Source organism: Saccopteryx bilineata, chromosome 1, assembly GCF_036850765.1.
Source record: "Saccopteryx bilineata isolate mSacBil1 chromosome 1, mSacBil1_pri_phased_curated, whole genome shotgun sequence".
NCBI classification, from domain to species: domain Eukaryota; kingdom Metazoa; phylum Chordata; class Mammalia; order Chiroptera; family Emballonuridae; genus Saccopteryx; species Saccopteryx bilineata.
In genome coordinates this window covers 367125335-367152526 of record NC_089490.1, presented here as the reverse complement: position 1 = coordinate 367152526, position 27192 = coordinate 367125335, and the positions used below count along the sequence as shown (strand labels likewise).

The 27192-nt window shown below is 35.0% G+C and overlaps 1 protein-coding gene across 3 annotated transcripts in view; it reads right to left on the bottom strand.

Moving 5' to 3' along the window:
• Nucleotides 1–840: 840 nt before the first annotated feature.
• PRMT3 (protein arginine methyltransferase 3) overlaps nucleotides 841–27192 on the bottom strand; it is a 94691-nt gene continuing 68339 nt past the window's right edge. For all 3 annotated transcript variants that reach the window (XM_066251130.1, XM_066251132.1, XM_066251131.1), the window contains 3 exons: nucleotides 19266–19316; nucleotides 18982–19069; nucleotides 841–2012 (listed from right to left, as the gene is read on the bottom strand). In XM_066251130.1, the coding sequence (XP_066107227.1) occupies nucleotides 1903–2012; nucleotides 18982–19069; nucleotides 19266–19316 (249 nt within the window). In that variant the 3' untranslated portion in view covers nucleotides 841–1902. The remainder of the gene's footprint in view (nucleotides 2013–18981; nucleotides 19070–19265; nucleotides 19317–27192) is intronic.

Here is a 27192-nt window from a genome sequence, read left to right as displayed (position 1 = left end):
GTATGTCTTGTTTTGGAAAAAAACCCTAAAAAACAAACAAAAAACAGTGGTTGAACTGATAAACATATGACCCACTTCCCTTTAAAAATTCCTTTTTTAAAAAGAATTCTTTTGTTGAGACTTGTTTATCAACATCAAAAAACCCCAAACTATTCAATTTAAAAATGGGCAGAGGACCTCAAATGAATGTCTCTCCAGAGATCACATACAGGTGCCCAACATACATATGAACAGATGCTTATATCACTAGTCATCAGGGAAATACAAACCAAACTGCCTCATGCTTGTCAGAATGGCTATTATCCAAAAGTAACAAACAACAAGTGTTGGACAGGATATGGAGAAAAGGGAACCCTCTTGCACTGCTGGTAAAATTATAAATTGTTACAGCCACTACAGAAATAGTATGGAGATTCCACAAAAAATTAAAAACTGAATTATCATACAACTCAGAAATTCTACTTCTGGGTATTTTTTTAATAAAAGGAAAACTGAGTGTAAAAAGGTATATGCACTCCTATGTTCATTGCTGTATTATTTATAACAGTCAAACAATGGAAGCAACCTAGGGGCCCATCAGTAAATGAATGGATAAAGAAGATATGGTACCTACAGACAATGGAAACATTATATGATCTCACTTATATATGAGACTTAAAAATAAAAGAAAACCAGACTCATAGACACAGAGGACAACTGATGGTTGCCAGAGGGGAGTGGGAAGGGGGAATGGGTGAAAATGGTGAAGGGGAATAAAAGGTACAAACTTCCAGTTTTGAAACAAATAAGCCACAGGAACGTAGCATACAGCACAGGGAATAGTCAATTATATCACAACACTTTACGGTGACAGATGGCTGCTAGATTTATTATGGGGATCAGACTGTAAGGTATACAGTAAAGGTTGAACTGCTATATTGTACACCTAGAACTAACATTGTATGTCAACTATACTTTAATAAAACATTTTTTAAAAGACTTGTTTTAAATGCTTCTAATTTTATAAAAGGCCTTAACATTTTGAAATGTAATTTTATCATGCTGATTGTTGTACACATTTTATTAAATGTTTTCTATTCTGCGTATCAAACTGAGTCAATTGTAAATAACACAAACGTAAAGAGTTGTATAAGTATACTAACAATTATATATTTAACTTTGTACCAAAATCTAGTTTGAAGGTATTATATTAGTCAATAAGTACATACTTACAACAATCTTTAAAAACTCATATGAAACCTACAGAATAAATGTATTGAAATTAGGTTTCCTGGGTAATATTGTAAAACTAAATGGTTAAACAGTACCTGCAAAGAGGGAAGAAGTTATGAGAACTACAGAGTAATCAACTAGGCTGTCTTCAGAAATGATTTGTGTGCTTTTCTGTATTTTAGTCCCTTACACTCGGTCTTTAATCCATTATATCCTGATAGTCTAACAAATAATACAATAAAAAACTACTTCTCAGAGAGGAAATCTGAGTAAAATGTGTAATGCCTATGTATAACCATGAGTTTAATAAAACATATCCAAATAACTAATTAATTACTAGTGTGTAAAATTTATAGTAGGAAATTTAAAAACAACAAAAGACTATCTCTTTCAAATTTAGGCCAAATTAAACGATTTTCAATATAGCTAAACTCAATGTAGGGGTTACGTTTGGTTAAATTTCATGAACCAGACTTCCAAGGTGATGCTGTAGGTGGACCACAGAGACCAGTGGATTCCCTTCCTTAGCTGAACTACATTGATTCCTACCACGACTTTACTGGGGAAACTGAGTAGGAAAGGGTGCATCATCCAGGTGCTCGCATTAAACCCCACTGCTTCGCCCACTACCAACCCGACCCCCACAAAAAAAACTGCAGGTTAGTTGTGCTTTTTGCTTTAGTGCCTTTTTCACTGGAGACCATAAGTTTGACTTGAGTTATTCAATGTGAGGGTCACAATGAGAGAGCGTGGATCTTTCTTATTCTTGTGGACTGTAATCTTTCCTTTCAAGGATTCACCTATAGAAGAAAGGCAAAAAATGCATTTAAGAATTCAAGAAAAACATACTATAAGAAAAATAATAATGTATGCCAGTATTTCTATTTTATTATAGGATGTTTCCCTAATTTTCAAAAACTTTTCAATTGTCAAATCCTTGCAAAAGAGCAAAATTAGGTGGTCATTCAAAGGTTGGGAGTAGTTTTACTTAATTCCTGAAATATGAAGTCCTATGGTGAGTCCTGAGCACACAGAAAAATACAAGACAGGCATCCTGTGTTCAAAGAATTCACATGAGATCACAGGTAAAGAGGCATAGCTACATCAGCAGTTACACAACAGGTTTATGTCTAAAGTGTGCTGAAAACTGGGGATGGTTGAAGGGCAGTAAAAGGCAATGTGTCACAAGAATTAATGAAAGAATTATCTGAGGACTAGTTGTGGTTAACTTAAGGAGTGCACATGGAATGGTATTTAAGAGAGATAAAACATGTTACAGAGAGCCTTCAGGGAATGACATTCTTGGAACTGAAAATTATAGTTGAGAAAACATAAGTTTATATTTTATAGAGCCGCAATGACAAAGCTGTTAGCCTTGAAGCTACTACCATTACAAATGAAAAAGAGAACTTACACAGGTGAAATAGCAAACACAAGAAATTTACATAATTGTTTAAAGGTAAAAACGGATTCCCTAAAAACTTATACTGTATGCTCCAAATTTTATTTTACTCTAAAATGGAATTATATCTTATATCTATGTGCTTTTCTGAATACAAATACTTCTCATTTAAGTCTTTTCCCATGCATTTACTAAGAGCTATTTAAAAATAACAAAAGAGATTGCTAAATGGTAACTGATCACCATCTCCTGCTTTAATAAGAGTGAGACCACACCACCAAAGAGCAGCAGGTAGTTTCACTATCTGGATGAACGCAGCAGCACTCCATATAAAACGACTGAAATTGAAACAAAACTATTGAAGTACTGAATCTGTATCTCTAAAAAAACCCAACAACCCTGCAAGTCCCCTATAAAGGGATAATGAATCTGATTTTTTGTTTTGTTTTGTTTTTTGAGAGAGGCAGAGAGAGAGAGAGAGACAGGTACAGCGAGCTGCTCCTGTGTGTGCCTGACTGGGGCATCGAACTGGCAACCTCCGCGCTCTGGGACGACACTCCAACCAACAGAGCTATCTGGGCAGCGCTTCATTCTTAGGATTTTTAGAGAGACAAAGAGAGGAAGGGCACTTTTTTAGTTGCTTCTCATGCATACCCTGACTGGGAATCAAACCCACAACCTTGTTTCGTGACCATACTTAGACTGAGCAAATTGGCCAGGGCTAAATGTAAATTAATATGGGTAGTGAAACAACACAGTAAAACATAACAAAACCATCTAATGGTTATATTTATTTTGGAGTATAAAAATACCATTACTGATGTATTCTATACATCCTGCAGAAAAGGAAAGGCTTATATAGTTTAATACATCCAGAGAAAGAAGACATGTAACATACAAGGGAAGAGAGAAAAGAGTGACCTCAGAATTTCCAGCTAGACATGTCTTTGTGATAAAAGAAGAAAACCTTACTATCAACTAAGAATTTGATATCTAGAAAAAAATTTTAATATGAAGGTAAATAAGGACTTTTCCCTCAAAGAAATAAAAGCCAAAACCTTTTCCCAGTACACCTGCACTACAAGAAATGTTAACGGAGTTGTTCAGACAGGACGATATGATACCAAAAAGAAACTTGGATCTACACAAAGTAATAAACAAACAGAGCCTAACTGTTAGGTAAGTGATAAATATAAGACTGTTTTTTCGTATTAAAATTTATTTAAAAGATAGTTGACTGTTTAAAGCAAAATTATAACAACTTCTTGTGGGATTAAAACATTTAGGGAAATGTTTTGTAACAACAGCACAAAGGCTTGGAGGGGGTAAACGGAAGAATGTTGTTGTAAGAGTCTTAAAGTACAAATAAAGTGGTATAAGATACTATGATATCACTTGATGATAGTCTGTGATAACCTAAAGATTCTGTTAGAAACTCTAGAGCAACCATTACAAAAACAAACACAAAAAGTAGTTAAGATTAGAGATAAAATAAAATAGTAAAGAATATTCAGTCAAAAAAGAAAAAGAGGGATAAAAAACAGAGAGGATAAATAAAAACACAAATAGAAAATAACAAGAGTTAAATCCAATAACATAAGTAATAACATTAAATGTAAACATGTTCAACATACTTTATAAATATATAACCTAAATGTAAAAAGAGAGATTTTTATATAAACATTAATCATAAAGAGGCTGGAATGGCTATATTAATTTCAGACAAAGTTGACTTCAAGAAAAAAATATCATTAGAGACAAAAAGACATTTCAAAATAATAACTTGCTCAATTCATAAACAAGACATCATAAATTTCAAAATGCATAAGACAGACCTGACAGAGCATCAAAAACAGAAAAATCTACAATCATTGTTGGAAAATTCCCCTCCTTTGTTGATAACAACAACAATTGGACAGAAAGTCAGAGAGAATGTGGAAGATCTGAACTACACCATTTCCAACATGACTTGATTGACATCTACAGACCTGAGACAGATCATTGCTGGGGCATAAAACAAATCTTAATGTACAGAAATCATACAGAATATGTTCTCTAACCAAAACTAAATAAAATTAAGTATCAGTAATAAGAAAATTCCAAAATATTTAGGAATTGAACAATAGACTTCTACATATTCTATAAATGAAAATAAAAATCACAAGGAAAACTAGACAGCATTTTCATCTGAATGAGAATGAAGCACAACAGATAAAACTGTTTGGCCTATAGCTAAAACAGTGCTTAGAGAAAAAAAAAAATCTCTCTAAACGCTTACATTAGAAAACAGGTAAGAATCTTTAATGGTGAATTCTATCAAATGTTTAAGGAAAAATAATAACAAAAGTATGTATATAAACTTTTCCAAAAAAATAAGAGGAGGTAATATTCCCCTACTTATCTTTTGAGAGTGACATTATTCTGGTATTAAAACAAGATAAATACATTAGAAGAAAACTATAGATGAACATCCCTCATGAACACAGATTAAAAAACCCTTTAAACAAAAGAAAAAAAATCATAGGGCTATCTCATGAAACATATCAAATGCACCTGGCAAAATTAATTTATAACAACTTCCAGTAAGCTAGAAATAGGCGAAAATTATAGATAATATCATTCTTAATGGTGAAAGTGAATGCTTTCTTCCTAGATAAGGACGGAGGCAAAGACGTCCATACTGACCACTTCTAATCAGTACTCTTTTTTTTATTTTTTTATTATTATTGAGAGGCGAAGAGGCAGAGAGACAGACTCCTGCATGTTCCCAGACTGGGATCCACCCAGCAATCCCCGCCTATGACTGATGTTCGGCCCATCTTGGGCAGCTGCTCCATTGCTTGGCCACTGAGCTATTTTAGCACCTGAGGCAAGGCCATGGAGCCATCCTCAGTGCCTGGGGTCAACTTTGCTTAAACCATTCAAGTGATGGCTGCAGGAGGGGAAGAGAGTGAGATGGGGGGAAAGGGTGGAGAAGCAGATAGTCACTTCTCCTGTGTCCGCTGACCGGGAATTGAGCCCGGGACTTCCACATGCCAGGCAGGCATTCTATCACTGAGCCACCAAGACAGGGCCTTCTTATTTTTTTTTTTAAAGTGAGAGTAGGAGAGATTGAGACAGACTTCCATATGCGCTCTGACCGGGATCCACCCAGCAATCTCTGTTTGAGGCCTATACTCAAATCAACTGAGCCATCCTCAGTGCCTGAGGTCAACACCTGGCTTGGACCAACCCAGCTATCCTCAGTGCCCGGGGCTCAAATCAATGGAGCCACTGGCTGCGAGGATCAAACCAAGGATGTCTGCCTGCCAGGCTGATGCTCTCTATTCACTGACCCAACCAGTCAGGGCCTTAATCAGTATTCAGGGCCCTAATCAGTAGTCAGGGCATTCAGATGCAAAGGAAGAGAAAAAGAGATACAGATTAGAGAACAAAAACCTAAAATAATCTTTATTTGTAGACTACATGTAGACTTCATTTTTTATATATAGAAAACTCTAAAGCAATATGCAAAATAACTACTAGAACTTTAAGATGGTTTAGCAGTCTTAAGATACAAGGTCAATATAAACATTTAATTTTATTTTTATATATGAGCAAATAAGAATTGGAAATTGAAATAAAAAACTACAATAGAATTTACAATAGTATCTACAACAGCATCAAAAAATCATACAATACTTGAGATAAATGTTACAACATACTTGCAAGATTTAGACACAAAACTACAGAACAGTAGAAAGGATAATCTAAAGTAAATGGAAAGATACATTTTGCGTGTGGATGAAGCAAATGGATGAACTCAATATGGTTAAAATGTCAGTTCTTCCCAAAGTAATCCACAGACTCAACATAATCCCAATCAAAACTCTTAACAGGCTTTTTTGGGGGGTTGAAATTAACAATTTGACTTTTAAAATTTATAATGGCAATTTAAAGGATCTAGAATAACAAAAGAAATTTTGAAAAAGAACAGACATCTCAATGGGACAAAATAGAGCTCAGAAACTGACCTATACACATATGGTCAATAGGAGACAAGGTAATTAAATAGAAAAAGAACAATCTTTTCAAGAAATGATACTTTATATTTGGGAAAAAATAAACTTACTCTTAAAATTAACATAAAAAACACCTAAATGGCCTGACCAGGCAGTGGTGCAGTGGATAGAGCGTCGGACTGGGATGCCGAGGACCTAGGTTCGAGATCCCGAGGTCGCTAGCTTGAGCGCGGGCTCATCTGGTTTGAGCAAAAAGCTCACCAGCTTGAACCCAAGGTCACTGGCTCAAGCAAGGGGTTACTCAGTCTGCTGAAGGCCCGCGGTCAAGGCACATATGAGAAAGCAATCAATGAACAACTGAGGTGTCGCAACAAAAAACTGATGATTGATGCTTCTCATCTCTCTCCGTTCCTGCCTGTCTGTCCCTATCTATCCCTCTCTGATTCTCTCTCTGTCCCTGGAAAAAAAAAAAAAAAAAAGACCTAAATGTAGATGGTCAAACTATAAAAATTTTTAGACAAAACAAAGAAGAAAATCATGATGTTTAGGTAGCAAAGATTTTTTAATTAAGACACAAAGCACAAAATTTCAAAAAGTGTTAAGACTGTGAAAATAGAGGCTGGGAATGGGAATAAACATATTAGCAACATATGGATAAAGGGCTTGTATCCATATGTGTGTGTGTGTGTGTGTGTGTGTGTGTGTGTGTGTGTGTGTGTAAAGATTCTTATAACTCATTAAGATGACAACCCAATTAAAAATTGAGCTAAATATTTTAATAGAGACCTCACAAAAAAGATATGCAAATAACCAACGAACATATAGAGACTCAGCATTATTAGAAGCACAATGTCACTACATATACAATAGAATGATTTAAATTAAGTGAATTTTATTTATTTATTTATTTATTTATTTATATGAGGGGAGGGGAAGGGATAGAAAGAGAGACATGAAGGGAGAGAGAGAGGAAGAGGGAGAGAGAGAGGAAGAGGGAGAGAGATGAAAAGCATCAACTCATAGTTGCATCACTTTAGTTGTGCACTGATTGCTTTTTGTACATGTCTTGACTGGGAATCGGACCTCAGGCTCAAGCTAGCATGACTACACTCAAGCCAGTGACATAGGGTATCTAACTAGCAACCTTAGTATTCCCAGTAGATAGTTGCTCTATCCACTGTGCCACCAGCAGTCAGGCTAAATGACTGACTTTTTAAATAAGTGTTGGCAAGAATATGGAACAACTGAGCCCACAATGGTAGTAGGAATGATAAATAGTACACTTATTTAAAAAACATTTCTGCCAGTTTCTTATAAAGTTAGATATATACTTACCATAAGACCCAATAATTCCATTCTAAGTTATTTTCCCAAGAGAAATGAAAACATGTCTTCAGAAAGACTTTTACATGAATACTGTAGAAACTTTATTCATTACGATCCCTAATGGAAACAATCTGAGTCTAGCAGCAGGTGAGTCCTTAAGTAAAAATATGTCCATACAAAGAAATACTACTTGGCAGTAAAAAGGAATAAACTACCAATCCACAGTTGCGAATATGCCAAGCAAAAGAAATTGGAGTACGCCTGACCAGGCGGTGCTGCAGTGGATAGAGTGTTGGACTGGGACCTGGTGGACCCAGGTTCGAAACCTCGAGGTTGCCAGCTTAAGCATAGGCTCATCTAGTTTGAGCAAGGGTCACTAGTTTGAGACCAAAGGGTCACTAGCTCTTCTGTAGCCGCCCGCCCCCCATCAAGACTAAGGTGCTGCAAAAGAGAATTGATGCTTCTCATCTCTTTCTTTTTGTCTGTCATTATCTGTCCCTCTCTCTGTCTCCCTCTGTCTGTCACACACACAAAAAAGTTGGAATACATTCTGTGTTAAAAAATTCAAAAAGAATGCTGATACTTTAAAATTAGTAATACTAATTAGTAATATTATTGCACAGTAATAGGAAACAGATCAGTGGTTGTCTTGCTCTGGGTACTAGAGTTGGGGATGTCTGCACAAGAGGTTAAGGAAGAAACTTTTTGGAGTGATGGAAATACTTTATCTCCTAGTAAGGGTGGTATATACATTAGTCAAAACTCAATTAACTATAAAATTGAAATGTAAACTTTAAGTAAATATATTTTATTTATTGATTTTAGAGAGAAGAGAGAGAGAGAGAGAGAAATGGGAAGCATCAGCTTGTAGTAGCAGCTTCGCCTATGTGACTTGACTGGGCAAACCTGGAGTTTTGAACCAGTGACCTCAGTATTCCAGGTCAATGGTTTACTCATTGCATCACCACAGGTCAGGCTGAAATGTGAACTTTTATCACAAGTAACTTATAAAATTGTTTTTAAAATGTGGTGCCTTAGAACTAAACACAGATAAATACAAATACAGATAAATATAAGGTACAAGAGAAACCCAAAAATCCATTATGGAGATACAGTACTTGTAAGTGGGGCATTTTAAACCACTGAGGAAAAGATTCAATAAAATTGTGTAAATATAGTAATACAATATATTTAAATATGAAAACAAAGCCAGAAAAAAAGGAAAGGCTGAAGATTTGACTGTATAAAACAAAATTTCATAAAAGTCCTTTAAAGAAAGACAAGCAAAGGAAAACAATGTTACTTTCACTTCTTAGAATAGCAAATAGTGAAAAAAAGTGAATTTTGAATGGATTCTGATGTATTATCATAGGCGGGAATCTTAATAAAAGGCACAACATGCATTCCAGTTTTATCTTTCTGCCATCTTCATCAACACTGGTGTTATCAGAAACCAAACCATCTTCCTCAAGTTCAGGAGGCCCCACTGACACTACAGTGTCAGTCTTGCCACTGCCTGCCTGGTCCATGGCCACCACCTTGGGTCTCCCTCAGCAGGAAGATCTCATGAAAAAATACTACATGTGAGCCCTGTTGTGAAATGTCAAGGCTGTGGGTTCAATCCCTGGTCAGGGCACAGATGGGAAGCAACCAACAAATGCACAAAAGTGGAACAACAAATGAATACTCGCTCTCTCCCTTCCCCTCTTTGTCACTCTAAAACCAATCAATGATAATAATAATAGAAAGCACTACCTGTGTGTCTGTCTCCCATTTCAATAAATTACTTTTATTAGACCCTGGTCGGTAGCTCACTCAGTTGGTTTGAGTATCGTCCTGATAGACCCAAGTGGCCAGTTCCATCTCCGGTCAGGGCACGTAACAATTAACCAATGATGCATAAATAAGTGGAACAACAAAGAGATGTTTCTCTCTACCTTTCTCTCTCTTTCTAAAATTAGTAAATAAAAATATTTTCTTTCACTCCAGAATATAGAAATAAATGAATGAATGAATAAATGAAGATAGAAGCAATACGAACACCTTTGCTATTGAGATAAATAACCATTAGAATCCAATTGCTTTCATCTGTATGTCAGTGATTATCAGTGGTGATGGGTTTTATTCCAATGCTTAAACACCATCTTAAAAAAATCCTTTGTGAATTTACCCTAGCAATTTTCTTGTTCATGTATAGGAGGTATTTTTACAAATATCTCCTTTTGGGGTGTGTGCTCTAATGGTTACTCCTCTTTAAGTTACCTTAGTAGTGTTAAAAATCATGTAAGTTGGCTTATTTGGAAATGTTCTAGTCAATCAAGTGTAAGGAACAAAATAGGAAGGTTCCATCGTGATTATAAAGCAGATTACCAAATTCTTCATTTCAGGTTTAAAGGATATGCTTACAAGAGCTTTATGCATTTCTCAATTTAGACATAAAACCCAAGTCAAGATGAATGCTTTAAATTTTCACAAAAAAATTTTTAAGCATTGATAGTAAACAAACAAAACATCTGAATAACTTAAAAAACATAACACTGCCTTATAAGCCAAGTATAATTTTCATGTCTGAAAATGAAATACAAGTAAAATAGCTGGTTCTGTAATAACCTTAATTTTAAAATGAGGGTGCAAACAGTGCCTACTTAAATTAATTAAATAGCATGAAGGGTCACAGTAGTAAATACATAATTCACACCGCTGAGCTCCTTCAGTTGTTGAAGCCTGACTAAAGTGCCAAGGCAGTGGCTGTACTACCAGAATAGATCGGAGTAATTAATCAGTGTCAAACAGATAGAAAATGACTGATGTTGTTAAGCGTGTATTCAGTGGCGAGAGCTGCAGAGGACATTCTCTGTGCAGCTGAGCTGTATCACCTTGTTTTAATCATCGGCCGACGGCTGTTAGGATACCACAAAGCAGTATTATAGTTCAATCAAGAAATTAATTTTATTTCATGTGGTATAAATTCAGTGGTTTTTAAAACTTATTTTCTTCCAGAGCAATTAAACTGTGTTTCCCCAAAAGGGAGAAAAATAAAAATTCATTATTATCATCACTATTAAAGTTAAAAAAAATAAATGGATTCCCCACATAAAAACTTACTAGGTATATGCAGAGAAAGAGAAATAGCCAGATTTTAATTATATTTCCAAAGCCAAATAACAAGAAAATGATCTAGGTTTTTAAAGTAAACACTGTCATATAAGTTTGCATAATAAAATTGCACATTACTTTTAAAGGAAAAACACACACCCTGAATTTAACATTAAAGTGAGTGTTCTCTTCTGTAAGAGCATTCATTCTTACTCCCACAATCCTGGAAGTGCTCAAAGGCCTAGGAGCACTTCTTTTACAACTATTTTTTGAACTACATTATGACTAAAATAACAAAGAAAACAAAACAAAAACAAAGTAGGATTATTATTTCATAGTTTCATTTTGCTTTTGGCCAAATGTAGAATTCTAAGACTGAGACATCCCCTATTCACACCATTTTTTCCTACCTTCCAAATATCAAGTCTATCTACTTCCAAGGGGTAAATCTACCATTAAAAAAAATCATTACTGACAATACACATATAAAAGCTGGGAAGAATAGCTGTATAAATGTTTATAACATTTTACTTACTAAAAAATTTTGTCATAACACTTTCTGAACACTAAAGGTCTATATTTCTGAATTATTCTCTATTTGTTGTACTAATCTATATGTCTATCTATAGCATATACCAATACTATACCGTCTGGGTTAATATAACTTTTTATTAAGTTTAGAAATCACATAAGGACTCCAAAATTGTTCACAAAATTGTTTGGCTACTATAAGCCTTTTGCATTTCCATATAAATTTCAGTTGCCTATTTCTGCTTTGCTAAATTCACTTACTAAGTTCTGCAGTTTTTTTGGTAGCTCCCTTAGAGTTTCTACATACAAAATCACATTATCTGTAAATAATGATAGTTTTATTTCTTCATTTCCAATTCTTTTTGTTCCTTATTGTACTGGCTAACACTTCCAATATAAGAGAATAGGAGTGGCGAGAGCGGACCCCTTGCCTTGTCCCAAATTCAGGGGGAAAGCAGTCAGCCTTTCTCCATTCAGTATGATGTTTGCTACTGTAGACTGTGTGGATGACTTTATCACAGGGGCCGGGAACCTTTTTGGCTGAGAGAGCCATGAACGCCACATATTTTAAAATGTAATTCCATGAGAGCCATACAATGACCCGTGTATGTTACACATTATCCAATAAAAATTTGGTGTTGTCTCAGAGGACAGCTGTGATTGGCTCTAGCCATCTGCAACCATGAACATGAGCAATAGGAAATGAATGGATTGTAATACATGAGAATGTTTTATATTTTTAACGTTATTTTTTTATTAAAGATTTGTCTGTGAGCCAGATGCAGCCATCTGGCTCACGAGCCATAGGTTCCCGACCCCTGCTTTATCAGGTTAAGGAAGTTCTCTTTTATTTATAGTTTGCTTGAGTATTTATCATAAATTTTATCAAATGATTTTTCTGCATCCATTGATGTGATCATGCAGTTTTCTTCTTTATACTGTTAGCTTAAAAGTCTTAATATTGAATAAGCCTTGCATTCCTGAAATAACTGCCCCCCCCCATGTGGTCATGGTGTTCTTTTCGTAATATTACTGGATTCAATTTTCTAGTATTTTGTTGAGGATTTATGCATCTATATTCATAAGGAATACTGGTCTGTAGTTTAATTTTCTTGTACTATCTTGTCTAGTTTTTGGCATTAATATAATATTGCTCTCATATAACTAGCTCTATTTTTCAGAACAAACTTTGCATAATTGGTGTTAATTCTTCTTTAAGTGGTTGGGAGAATAGACAATGAAGCAATTGTGCCTGGAGATTTGTTTTATGAAAAGATTTTGAGGCTGGCTACCTGATTTTGTAAATAAAATTTAACCGGAACACAGTCACACCCACTCATTTACCTCCTGTCCCTCAGGTTTAAGGTGTCTGTGGGACCCCGCTGCTGCCACTGTTGCTGCTGCTACCATGGTGGGATTATTGGAGGGCATGAGTATGAGAAAGCAGAAAAAAATAGAACAAAAACAGGGATGTCCTCTACTCCCTGAGCATTAGGAGAGCATTTCCCCGTCTCAAGCTAGAATCAGAGGGCTCCTCTGGAGCTCTTTCTGTCTGTGACGATGCCCTTTGCCGCGTTTCAGGCTGTTTGTAGTCCAGGTTAGAGAACACCGGAGGAAAATAAACCATAATTCACCACTCTTTCAGTGGTACTTTGAATTCTGGTCTTCTTTTCCAACTTATCTGCTATGGTTACTTTCCAGAGATCTCAAATAGCTGTTCCATGCATTCTGGTTTTAAGCTGCACACCTGCACTGGGTGAATGAGGTATGGTCTGGGCTTATGTCATCTCCCTTGGAACTAAACTCACTGTGCCTTTATATTTAAATGTGTTTCCTGTAGACAGCACTTACTTAGTTCTGGGTTTTATTCAGTTTATTTTTGCCTTTTAATTGGCATGTGTAGCCCATTCATATTTTAAAAAATATATTTTTAGAGCTGTTTTAGGTTTAAAGCAATATTTAGAGGATACAGAGATGTCCCATATCCCCCGGACCCCAACATGCACAGCCTTATTAACATTAACATGCACAGCCTCCTCCATTATTAACATCATTCATCAGAATGGTACATTCTTTTCCCAAGTATGAACCTATACTGACAACTCATCAGAATCACCCAAAGTCTCTAAGTTACCTTAGGGTATAATGACATATATCCATCCTTTCAATATCATGCAGAGTATTTTCAGTGCCCTAAAAATTCTCTGTGCTGTGTATTTGTGTCCCCACTCCTAGCACTGATCTTTTTACTGTCTCCATACTTTTCCCTTTTCCAGAATGTCATATAGTTGCAAACACACAGTGTGTAGCCTTTTAAAAGTGGCTTCTTTCACTTAGTAATATGCACTCACGATTCCTCCATGTCCTTTTATGGCTTGATAGCTCATTTCTTTTTCAGTACTAAATAACATTCCATTGTCTGGATGTAGAAACCATTCATATTTTATATTAAGTCTATCATTATACCATTTGTTTTCTATTTGTCTATCTATCTATGCTCCTATCTTCTTTTGAATTGAAAATTTTTTCCAGGATTCCATTTTATCTCCACTACTAGCTTACTAGCTATATTTTGTGGTTGAATTTATATTTTAGCTGTTGCTCTGGGGTTTTTATTATACGTTCTAAATTTATAACAGTTTACCATTAAGTTGCTTCATGTACAGTATAAGAACTTCACAATACATATCCAAATTCTCATTGATTTCTTTTATCATTACTAAATATTTTATGTCTCCATATGTTTTGAAACCCATAATATGTTATTACTTTTGCTTTACATAGTCAATTACCTTTTAAGAAATTAAAAAGTAAGATTATGTACTCATACATCTATCACTTCTGGAATTTCCCATTCCAGGGTTTATATCCAGCTTTCCACTTGATATTTTCCTTCAACTTTAAGAACTTACTTTAATATATCTTGTATTACTGCCCTGCTGGAAATAAATACTTTCAGCATCTTTCTTCTGGAAGAGTTTTTATTTAGGCTTTATTTTTGAAATAGGTTTATTTTAAATATAGAACCTAGGTTGACAAGTTTTTTTTCAGCACTTTGAAATGTTATTTGATTACCATCTGGTTTACATACTTTCTGATAAGGATTTTAAAGTTATTCTTTCATTATTCCTCTCACTATGCTTCCCTTTTCTCTGATTGTTAAGATTAAAGAAAATTATCACTGTTTATTAGCAATTTGTCTATGATGTGTTTTGGTGTTGTTTTTCTTTGAGCTGATCCTACTTGGAAACCACTGGGTTTCTTCCACCTATGGGTTATAGTTTTTATTAAATATAAAAAAAATTGGGCCATTATTACTTCTTCACGTGTATTTCCATTTCTTCCAAGGACTTCTATTATTACATTTAAATTAGAGTGCTTCATATGTTCCAACAGGTTACTGTAAATACATTTATTTAAAAGAATTTTTTTCCTCTCTGCTTCATTTCATATACATTTATTGCTGTATCTTCAAATTCACTGATCTTTTCTTATGCCACTAATTTCATCAAATGACATTTTTACTTCAGATACTATAATTTCCATCTCTAGAAGTTCTATTTAGATTTAAAATATTTTCTCATATTCTCCTCAATATGTTCATATGCAAGTAGTTATATGTTTTACATGCTTGAGTGTTAATTCCATCACTTCTGGGTCTGTTTCGATTGACTGATATTTTCCTTCATCCAGTGTTGGGTTGAATGCTGACCAGGATGAATTTTATGTTGATGAGTGTCTTAGTTTTGTTGGTTTCCCTAGTTGCCATTAACATAACTTATGGCTAAGTTTTTTCCTTTCAAGATTTGTTTTTAAGCTCCAACAGAGTAAACTTTACGGATAGTTTACTCCCACTATGAAACTAAAGCTACTCTATAGGGTCCAAACTAACTCCCCACTGTAGCAGGCTGACACTTGGATACCACACCCCTATGTAAATTCTGAGAACTGTTTGGTTCACAGCTGCCCCAGCTACTTTGCCTGGCCTCAGGCATTTCATCCTACATATATACATTCAAGTACTCATCTAAATCTCAACAAACCTACATCCCATGTAGATTTCTAGAGCTCTTTTTCTGATTAGCATGTCCTTTTTAGGACTCTGCCCCACAGCTTTTGGCTTCTATTCATTAGTCCCACCATCAGAGGTTCAGCAGAGTTAAAAAAAAGTGATATACTTATGTACTAACACAATCTTTTCTTTATACTTCCATAGCTGAGAATAATCACATTTTCCATTCTTTGAAATTTCCCTTTCAAATCTTTCTTCAGATGTGCTATTTTAGGGTATTCTTCTACTTTGTGAAGTATTAAATACAAGTACCTACACGCTAGCAGTGAAGAAAACATGGAATGTAGATAGTGTCAGAGGGCAACATTAGTCACACAACTCCCTCGTAGTAGTCTGAAAAAGTCAAATCAATTACTCTAAGAATTACTAGGGAAAGAATAGTTAGGATTTCAAATTTTTTTACTAGGCATAAAATAATATTTTATTGTAATTAGGTAGGAGAATTTTCAAATGCTATTTTAAATCTTCCTCAAGATTATTTTCTTTTTCTTTTTATTCCCTCAAGATTAAAAAATAAATAAATTAGTAATGCCTTTAAAATTCTAGTATTAGAACCAGAAAATGGTTATGGTGTAGAAAAAAACATTTTCACTTTCCCAAACATCAATCCAAGGATGGTATGGGGGGAGAAATAGTAATGGATGAAGACTTGACGGGAGGGGGGGTGAACACACAATACGGTGTACAGAGATGTGTTGTAATACTGGGCACCCGAAACCTGTATAATTATGCTAACCATTGTCACCCCAATAAATTTAATCAAAACTAAAAACTTTTGACCTAAAAAAAACCCAAAACACAGAACTATACAAAAACAAACAAACCAAAAATGAGAATGTGAAAGTATTTCATCTGTGTTTGTCTGTTTTAGTTTTGCTGTGCTCAACCTTTCTGGAATAAAAGAAAAGCACGCCATCAAAGTTTTATTTCCATAGCACTGCAAACTCAAAGTGAAAAATAACAAGGTGCTGCTTTGCTCTAATAATGTTTCTCTGCATCTACTAAATTCAACTTATTCATTGACAAGAGATCAAAACTATAGATTTTTATAAAATACTTTAAACATATAGGAAATAATATAATAACTGCCTAGGATTCACTACTCAAAATTTGTCAAATACTAACATTCTCCCACCAATCCTTCAATTAAAAAAAAATAATTCAAATATATGGCATTGAACCCCCTTCATAGCCTTTTCTGATTTTATTTCTATCCTTCCCCAAAGGTAACCACTACCCTGAACTCAGTGGTATCACTCTGAAGTGTTGCTTCTTAATTTTACTGTGTGTGTCTATGTATACTTTAAAAATTCGAATAAATGTTATATTGAAGGACTCATTCTGCACTTCTTTTGCTCAATGTTGCCTTTGATAGACACATATATAATTTATTTTATCTGCTATATTTTATTGTATATCTAACTTCTGTTGATGGACATTACAGTTGTATCTAAATTTTCACTTCTACAAACCATACTGTTGTGCAAGTTCTTGTACACAAAAAGGGAAAAACTGTGGTGTAGGGATAGTACATCTATACTTAACCTGGCATCGAACTATTCTTTAAAGTTTTTGTACCAATTAAGACCACCAGCAGAAGAGTATAAAAGTTACATTTGTCTACATTATCACCAACAGTTGACACTGTTAAACTGTATGTATTCTTTTCCCCATAGTGATGAATAAGGAAGTGTCTTATAGATTAATTATCCTTCCCCTGAGTTACTAGCGATGTTGAGTAACTTTTCATTGAAGTTTATTGTACATTCACTTTTTCTACAGTCAGGAGGCTTTCAGTAAAGGTGGGACAAAAAAACTCATAGGTAATAAGAGCTTAAATTTAAAAGAGTAGAGGTTTCATAATCAAATTCTAATGTTTGGAGCTTAGTGTGTACTTTATAAGAACTACGGATGCTCACATAAGTGAACAATCAATGAGATATAAAATAAAGGAACACATAAGTGACTGGTCATTGAACACTAGGATTTGAAGAGATGGAGACAGTAGAGTGCATTCTAGACAAATATATTTTGATTACGATAATTACTGAACAACACTCTCTTCAATTTTTACTTTACCATTATTGGTGATATTACCCTTTAGTCACTTGGGAAATGAAAACACTTTCTTCTGGTTATATTTGCACTTAGTAAATACCAGTTATTGCTTAAAGAAAAATTTTTTGAATTATTCTGTTGCTCAAAATAAGAGTTACATAATATGTAACATACACTTTCACTGGAATAAATTAGATTTAAATAAAATTTTTCTTTAAATTATTTCTTCAAAGGAAATCTTACCTTTTGTGACAGCATGGATGAACATAGAGTATTATGCTAAGTGAAATAAATCAGTCAGAGAAAGACGAATACCATATAATTTCACTTACATGTGGAATTTAATGAACAAAAGAAACAAAACAAAAACAGACTCAAAGATACAGAGAACAGACTGACAGCTCTCAGAGGGGAAGAATGTTGAGGCTGGGGTGAGGTGAAAAAGATGAAGGGATTAAGAAAAGAAAAAGAAAAAAGAAAACAAGTCCTAGACAATTGGCTCAGTTGTAGACCGTCAGCCTGCCATGTGGAAGTCTCGGGCTTGATTCCTGGTTGGGGCACACAGGAGAAGTGCCCATCTGCTTCTCCACCCCTCCCTCTGCCTCTTCTTTCCTTTCTCTCTCTTCCCCTCCTGCAGCCATGGTTCAAATGGTTTGAGTAAGTTGATCCTGGGCGCTGAGGATGGCTCCAGGACTTTACCTTAGGTGCTGAAATAATTTGGTTACTGAGGAACGGAGCAGCAGCTCCAGACGGGCAGAGCATCAACCCCTAGGGGGCTTGTCAGGTGGTTCCCAGTTGGGGTGCATGCGGGAGTCTGTTTCCCTGCCTGCCTCCCCATCTCACTTAATTAAAAAAGGAAAAGAAGAAGAAGAAAAAAGAAACCAGACACAGACAATGGTATGATGATTGCCAGAGGAAAGGGAGGTGAGGGAGGTAGAAGTGGGTAGAGGGAGGAGAAATGGTGACAAAAGGAGACCTGACTTTGGGTGGTGAACACACAATGCAATATACAGATGACATATTATAGAATTGTACATCTGAAACCTGTATAACTTTATTAACCAATGTTACCCCAATAAATTCAATAAAAATTTAAAAATTACTTCTTAAATGAACTGACATGCCATCTAAAATGTATGTAGATGGTAAGCTCTAAGAATATCTTATTTTAGCATCTGTTATACTGCTTCAAATACAACGGGCACATAAAAAGTCGTTGTAGAATGAATGAATACTGTATATTTCAGAACAAATAAGACATTTCCTCCCCTTTTCTTTCTCACCTCCTTTAACTGAAAATGGCTTTTCCAATAGAAATATTGTTTGCTTCCAGTGTGTTTTTGTACTCTGGGGGCCCGTAGAGAACACGACCTGCATTGGTAGAGTTCAAAAGTATCTGATGAAGTACAAGATATTTAATAACATGGTACATTAATCTACTACATCAAATACAAGCTCCAATTGCTTACAGCAGCAAAATGCTTATGATCAAACACCTTGGGGCACAAAAATAAAATGCAATGTATTTCACATAATTAATTCTTATGAGACAACTCATAATACTTACCCTGTGATGGCAATTCTTCTCAAAATATATATCAAAGTAGCCAGCAATTGCCTTATTAAAAAAAAAAAAGAAAAATAAGTTAATTACATGACAATAATTTATTATTTAGTCTTTTAAAACATGGCAAGTAAAAAACCATTGCAAAGACCAGGTACCTCTTAAATTTAAAGCAGGTCATCATTTTTCCAGGAAAAAATGTTATCAGTAAAAATAAAGTAATATAATTTGGCTTTTCCCCACAGAAACAACATAATAATAAGGGCAACAAGGCTAATCAAATAATCAATGTCTTATCAGGGAAGGGATCATGGCAGACTCTGAGAGGTGAGAGACTCTATGAAGAGAAAGAGGCTCAGCTGCGCCCAGCCCATGCAGACTCCCCCAGAGATGCTGCCATGGAGGTAAGCTATCTTGGACCCTCCAGCTCCAGTCAGGCCTCCAGACAACTGCAGCTGCATAAGAGACCCCAGGAGAGACTAGCAGAAAAACGAGTAGAGTCCAGTCCAGACTGAAGAATCATAAACAAATAAATCTAAATGACTGTGACTTCAAACACAGTGTTTCCTCAGTGGTTTGTTACATAGCAATAAATTAATAATAAATAAAATAAATAATAAATATTCTTTTATACAGACAGCTAACTGAATTTCTTTTGATGTTGCGCATCCAGTTTTAAAGCAATCTACTCACTATGGATATTGCTATGAAATCAATGGAATACTTAAATGTTACTTTTTTTAAAAATAAAATAGAAACGAGTAATAGTATGCAAATAAAACTTATTTTTAAATAAATATCGAAAAGAGAAACTCTAAAGTAACTCCAAGGGTTACTATGATAGCACAAAAGTCTCTAAAAGAACTGAACATACTTAAATGAATGCATAATTTTTCTTTCTTTTTGTTTAAACTTTAAATGATACCATTCCTTTTTCTTTCACTGTGGGCCTAGCTTGACTTAACTGATATTTAAAATTGGCATTAAATAAAGCTTATAAAGTGTTAAAAACAGAACACTGCTGGTTTTGTTGAAAATATGAAGTGTTATTGATCTGCAGGGTTAATATAGATTAAATTCAAACCAAATTCAATATTTAACCTTCAGGTTCATTATACTTTAGATACCAAGAGAAAATCGAAATACTATTTATAATTCTGTCAAATAGAATTATACAGCAACATAGTATTCAGCTAGAGATTATTACAGAAAACCATGTAGCTAATGAGAGCATTGCTAAAATACTACTTTTTCAGTTTCAGTTATTTCCTAATACCTCTCCACTAATTTAACTATTTTCTTAATTTATTCCTGTATGTCTATCTTGTTCACCACCATATCCTTAGTGCCCTAACAGACTGTAATTTATTTGTAAGCAAAGCCTATGAGTAATTTATATTTTTTCACCCTTTACCCAGTACGAGTCTGTTATACAGCAGGTTATCAATAAAGTTTAGTTAAATTAACGTTTTTAGTCTTCAGTTTCTTAAATATACCTAGCTTCATTAAATAGACAGTGCACTTTATGAAATAACTGAATAACTAAACTTCAATGGAACCAAGAATTTTCAGCTCTGAAAAAAATGGAGAGCGTAGAATAGGCAGGAGAAGAGCAGAGGCCCTCCTAATTCTATGTATAAAGCCAAACAAGCCTCAGCCTAACCCCTGAGCACCCAGGTAAGATCCAAACCAACATACCAAAGGCTGAGAGAATTGAACTAAAACCTAACTCACTGGCACAAGTGCCAGGATTAACCCCTAAAAAAATTTGTGCAGGAAAAACCCAAATCAACAAGTAAAGACTTAGAGAACTAAACTAAGATTTGCAAAACCTACAAAAGTTTCAGAGTAATTCCTTACGTGTATATGTGAAGGAGAGATCCATCTCAACTAGTGTAACAAATGCTTAGAGAATGAAACTCAGATTTGAACCATGTCTGCCCAGACACTGTGGACAGACTGATGTTTTCACTTTTAATTGCATTGACTGACTGCTAACACCAAATGGGAACATCTTATCCACACAACATAACATGTACAACACCTAGGACACAATCCAAAATTACTCATCATACAAAAAATCAGGAAAATGTAACCAATTCTCAAAGAGAAAAGACAATCAAGAGATGCTAACTCTGAAATGCCCAGATGCTGTAACTGTCAAGACAAAGATTTTAATTTATTCATTTTTTTTTTTTTTAGAGAGGAGAGGGAGAGACAGAGGGAGAGAGAGAGAGGAGAGACAGAAAGAGAGAAGGGGGGAGGAGCTGGAAGCATCAACTCCTATATGTGCCTTGACCAGGCAAGCCCAGGGTTTCGAACTGGCGACCTCAGCATTTCCAGGTTGACGCTTTATCCACTGTGCCACCACAGGTCAGGCCTAAGACAAAGATTTTAAAACGGAAGCTGTAACTATGCTGGTGTGAGGTAATAGAAAACACATGGAAATTAATCAGATAACTGGAATTTTCAGTAGAAAAATAGACACTATAAACTATCTGGGGCTGAAAAGCAGAATGGAGGTGGCAGAAAAAAAATCAATGAATTTGAAGATAGATCAATAGAAATGATCTAACTTGAAAAACCAAAGGGAAAAGATTGAAATAAAATGCAGAGAGCCAGCCACAGGGACTAGAAATCTAACATACATGTAACTGAAGGTCATGATGGAAAATAAAAAACTATTGGAACAGGGTAAAAAACCTTTAAAATTCTATATCCAGCAAAACATTTTTTTAAAAAAGAAACATTTTCCAATAGAGGTTAGCAAACACAAACTGGAAAAAAAGTAGAAAGGAGTACAGATGTAAATGGAATAGTCACAGTAATAAGTAATTGCCAAACTATATAAAACATTAAGAAGACTTTTAAAGATTCTAGTAAGTGGGCTTCATGGGAAGGAGCTTACTTAATAATTAATTCTTTAAGGTACACATGTTTTATATACTCCTTATATTCTATGTTACAAAAAAAAATTCTAGTAGGCAAACAAAACTTTTTGTGGAAACAACAAATTCAGGTTTAGAAGAAGCTCTTATAATATTATCAGAAGATGTGACTGGAAATGTGTAACATACACCAGGTAAAACATCATGTATTGAATTCTGATTAAAAAAAACCCAGAATGGCAATATTAATATGGTAGACCTATTATAGAACTTATGGGTCTTACTGAAGAAAAGAGGCTGATATGCAAGTTTACAACATGAATTCACAACAAAATTAAAAAGTTAAAGATCTGAGAATATAAAGATATTTTACAATTGATTTCCAACCCCCAACCAATTATCTATAAAATTTAATTTAAAAAATCAGAGAAGAAACTAATCCTCCCTTCCCCATACCTTCAAAAACACAGTGAAAAATCCTGCATAGTTTGGGGCAACCAAAAAGCAGTTTTCAAGCCTCAAGGCAAATACATAAAATAGGAAAGAAAAATAAAAATGAAGGATGTATCTTCAGCTCCTCATGCAGATTTACCTTCCTAAACATGTTTGGTTGAGGGTAACATTAAGATCAATTCACAGCACATATAAAGCAGAAGCATGAGGAAGAGGTCAGGAAGAAATTCACTGGACTTAGATATTATGTGCTGATAATTGACGCATCAGCTAGCATTACTATAATTGAGAAAGTTGAAGATTCTTACTCTGAAAAAACAATGGGAACTTCTGGTTGGGTAATACCCTCAAACACAAGCAAGGCCTAGAATACCACTCCAAGCAAAAGGGCACTTTTTGTTTCTTTTGCTGTGTAAGTGAGCCTAAATAAAACAGAGATTAGAAAAAAAAAAAAACAAGAAAACAATTGTCACATAAACCAGTTGAACTATGACTAGTGTTTTTATTTCTGCAAAGCCATTATAACCTAATATGTGAGCTGATTTGGGTACAAAACTACTTTGCTGTAGAAGATGCCACTTCTTTCCAATGACAGTTTCACTACCTTGCTACCATCATGCCATCACTTTAACAGGGTATCTCTAGATCTTTAAAATGTTAATTTCAATGACTTTACCCTTTCTCTGTGGAAGTCATTCAAATATAAGAAAAAGAACAAGCATAGGAAATTGAAAGTGAAGACTAACAGACAATGGTAATAAATAACCACAGCACAGCTTGACGTGTGCTTGGAAAAGATCAGATATGCTAGAAGACCTGACCACAGAATAAATTCGTCCTTTGTTCCACATATATATCTTGTCAGGGGCAAAGAGAACTGCTGAGGGAAAAAGTAAGCATTAAAATCAAATATCTGTAGAAGTAAAGTTAATCTGCAAAGGCAAATTCACAAATAAATAAAATTTCACTGAATTATATCACAATCAAAAACATTTTACTTAAAAGTCTCTTACACTGAGAGAGAGAGAATGAGTGGTAATTAAGAACAACGACGAGGGTAAAAGAAAACAGAATGAAAGAAAAACGCATGCGTACAGTAAATTTCTGGAATAGTTTGATTATGCTTTTAATTTGGTGAGAATCCTCCACAATGACTTTGCAGTACACAGGAAAATAATACAGGCATGTAACTTTGTTGTGAATTTTAAATATTCCTAAGCATTAGAATACAGTTGCAGAATGAGCTGCTCATGTCTTTGTGGATTTCACAAAAAGAGAGAAAACAAGTCACTGTGTTTATAAACTGAATCATTTAAAAGTCGGTTTTAAGCCACAATTTTATCCCATACACATCAAGGTCGATGCAGCTCACTTTACACATGTTCATTTGAAGAACAATGACTTGAAATAAAAATGAAAGTACTTTCTCATGTATTTTGGTGTGATGAGTATTTCTTTAAAGAGGGTGTATCATGTGTGCATGTAACAGGATGGCAGCCAATGAAACAGGATCAGACTAGACCTTATGGGGAAGAAGGAAATTAAAAATTATCATTATCACTATCACCTGCAGGGAGTAATTTATCATTTCTGTTCTTCATTGGTATCATGTTCCAACAGCGTGTGGTTACAGCAGATACAATTAGGCAGCTGTCCACAGAAGTAGGAGGATAATGTGCTTTTGATGGAGTTTATCCAAGCATGGAGACAGAGTGCTTGTAATCCATGCAGCAAAATCACTATAACAAAAATACAATTCATTTTTTGTTGGAATATTTCTTTCAAAATCTTAATATGGAATTCAAAAGCCAACTGCTGAGTGTAAAACAAGCGAAGAAAGAGTAAGAAGATAATGCATAAAAATGATTATTATAGCTTACATCACTGTATATAAACCAACCAGATGAAAATACAAACAAAAGCCATACAAGCCACTGCTGCTGTTAAAAAGCATGAACTCTGCTAGTGATAACTGATATTAAAACTAAGACAATCAGCAAATATGACAATTATGTGTTATGATTTTCTCCCAATATTAACTATACCTTAAATTATGGACTCTTCCTTCTTCAATTAATTTTCTACTTTATCCCAAGAGGAAATCTGCATCTTTTCTTCCTTTCATAATTCCTCTAGGGAACAATACACATTAAATGCCATATACATCTCAAGGGATACTGCCAAATTGACTAGTTTAGAAACAGACCTAGCAATATGGAAAACAGACAATAGGTCTAATATTCCCAGATTATAAATAAAATTCTTTTAAAATTTACTTGGCTTGCTCCCTTGTAATTTCAGAATTGCTTATTATAATGATTTTAGGGAGCAGAAGGAATCACCTATTCAGAGCCTAAAACATAAGTGCTTTAATCCTGACATTTTATAAATTGATACCTTACATGCCCTAACTGCTCTACATTTCTTCCTAGCTATAAACACAAGATATTGTTTTCTATATCCAATATTCATTGAAATTTACCAATATTTTCACTTTAAAAAACCTTTTAGATTGTATGTTCAGAAATTTTACACATAAGTGTCTATCATGATGAATTCGGAATACAGCTTAAAACCAACACTCAGATCAAGAACTAGAACATCCAGTAGCCTAGTAATCCCCCTTATGCATTTAGCTAATCCTAGACACTTTTACCCCTACATGGTATTGACTATCCCGATTTCTTTTTTCCCAGCTTTACTGAGATATAATTGACATAGAACAGATAAATTTAAGGTATGCAATGTGTTGATGTGATACACTTACATACTGCAAAACAATTATCACCAGTGTTAACTAACTTCACCATCAGAATCACATAATTATCAGTTTTTTTATAGTGAGAAATTAGCAACTTTCAAGTACATAATATATTATTAACTATAATCACCATGATATACACTAAATCCCCAGATCTTCTTCATATTTACAACTTGCAGTTTGTACCCTTTGATCAGTGTCTCCCCATTTCCCCTGGCCACTGGTAAACACCATTCTACGCTCAGTTTCTGAGAGTTGGTTTTTTCAAATTCCACATATAAATGGTATACAGAATTTTTCTTTGCCGTGTTACATTCAGCAAAATGCCTTTATGGTCCACCCTTGTTGTCACAAATTACAGGATTTCTTTCTTTTTATGGCTGAATAATACTCCATTGCATATATAAGCCACATCTTTATCCACTCGTCCATTGATGGACACTTAGGTTGTCTCTGGACCTTGGCTATAATGTTACAATGAACATGGGAGTACAAATATCTCTTCCAGACCTTTTTTTAAGTTTTCTTTTGATATATACCCAGAGTGGGGTTGCTGGGTCATATGATAGCTCTATCTTCCCTGTTTTGAGGAACTTCCATACTCTTTCCCACAGTGGTTGCACCAGTATGCAATCTCATAAACACTGCACAAGGGTTCCCTTTTCTCCACATCCTCACCAACACTTACCTCACTTCTATCCTGATTTCTAAGAGCACAGATTAATTTCTGCTATTATATACGTTAACTGAACAGATGTTTTCACTGCTTAGGTAGAATGCCCAGGCATTTTGCTTAGGCAGTGAGGATATGGAGGTGAATGCAGACATGCTGAGACTGACTTAAAGGGCCTATAAGGATCTCCAACTGAACAAAAGAAAGCATCATGAGTATGGTGAGTGCTATTACAGGGAGGAACATTTAATGGATGTATTAGGATCTATTCTGTAGGATCAGGGAAGGCTGCCCAGAGAAAGTAATATTTGCCTGACCAGGTAGTGGCACAGTGGATAGAGGGTTGGACTAAGATGCGGAAGAACCTAGGTTCGAGACTCCAAGGTCGTCAGCTTGAGCACGTGCTCATCTGGCTTGAGCAAAAAGCTCACCAGCTTGGACCCAAGGCCGCTGGCTCGAGCAAGGGGTTACTCGGTCTGCTGAAGGCCCGCAGTCAAGGCACATATGAGAAAGCAATCAATGAACAACTAAGGTGTCGCAACCAAAAACTGATGATTGATGCTTCTCATCTCTCTCTGTTCCTGTCTGTCTGTCCCTATCTCTCTCTCTCTCTGTCCCTGTAAAAAAAAAAACAAAAAAACCCCAAAACAAACAAACAAACAAAAAAAAAACAAAAAAAGAGAAAGTAATATTTAAGTTGAGGCATCAAGTAAGAAGGAGATAGTTTAGAGAATGGGGAAGAGTGTTATAGGCAGGGGGCCTTCAGGAGTAAAAAACAGTGCAGTGAGGAATCTGGCTCCTGTAGTGGTGGACTACATAAAATATAGTGATTCTTTTGCTGGAAGCAACTATAAGAGTTGAAAAAATTTAAAATACTACCAGTTTGAAGGTATCAGAGAGATAAATTAAAGCATTACCAAGCCAAAACTCAGTCCAATGAGACTGGCATTTGGACTACATTTGCCCTATAGGTATTTACCAAATCAAAGAGAGCAGCTAAAAGACTACTTGAGCAGCCATTCTGATAGCTTCACATGGGTAGGAAAACAACAATGGTGTCCCTATACTTCTCAGTCTGGTCCACCCCTTGTCCATGTGGTTGGATGCTGAATGAAAGAATAAAGATGATAAAAGAATGCAGCCTTTGGAGACAGC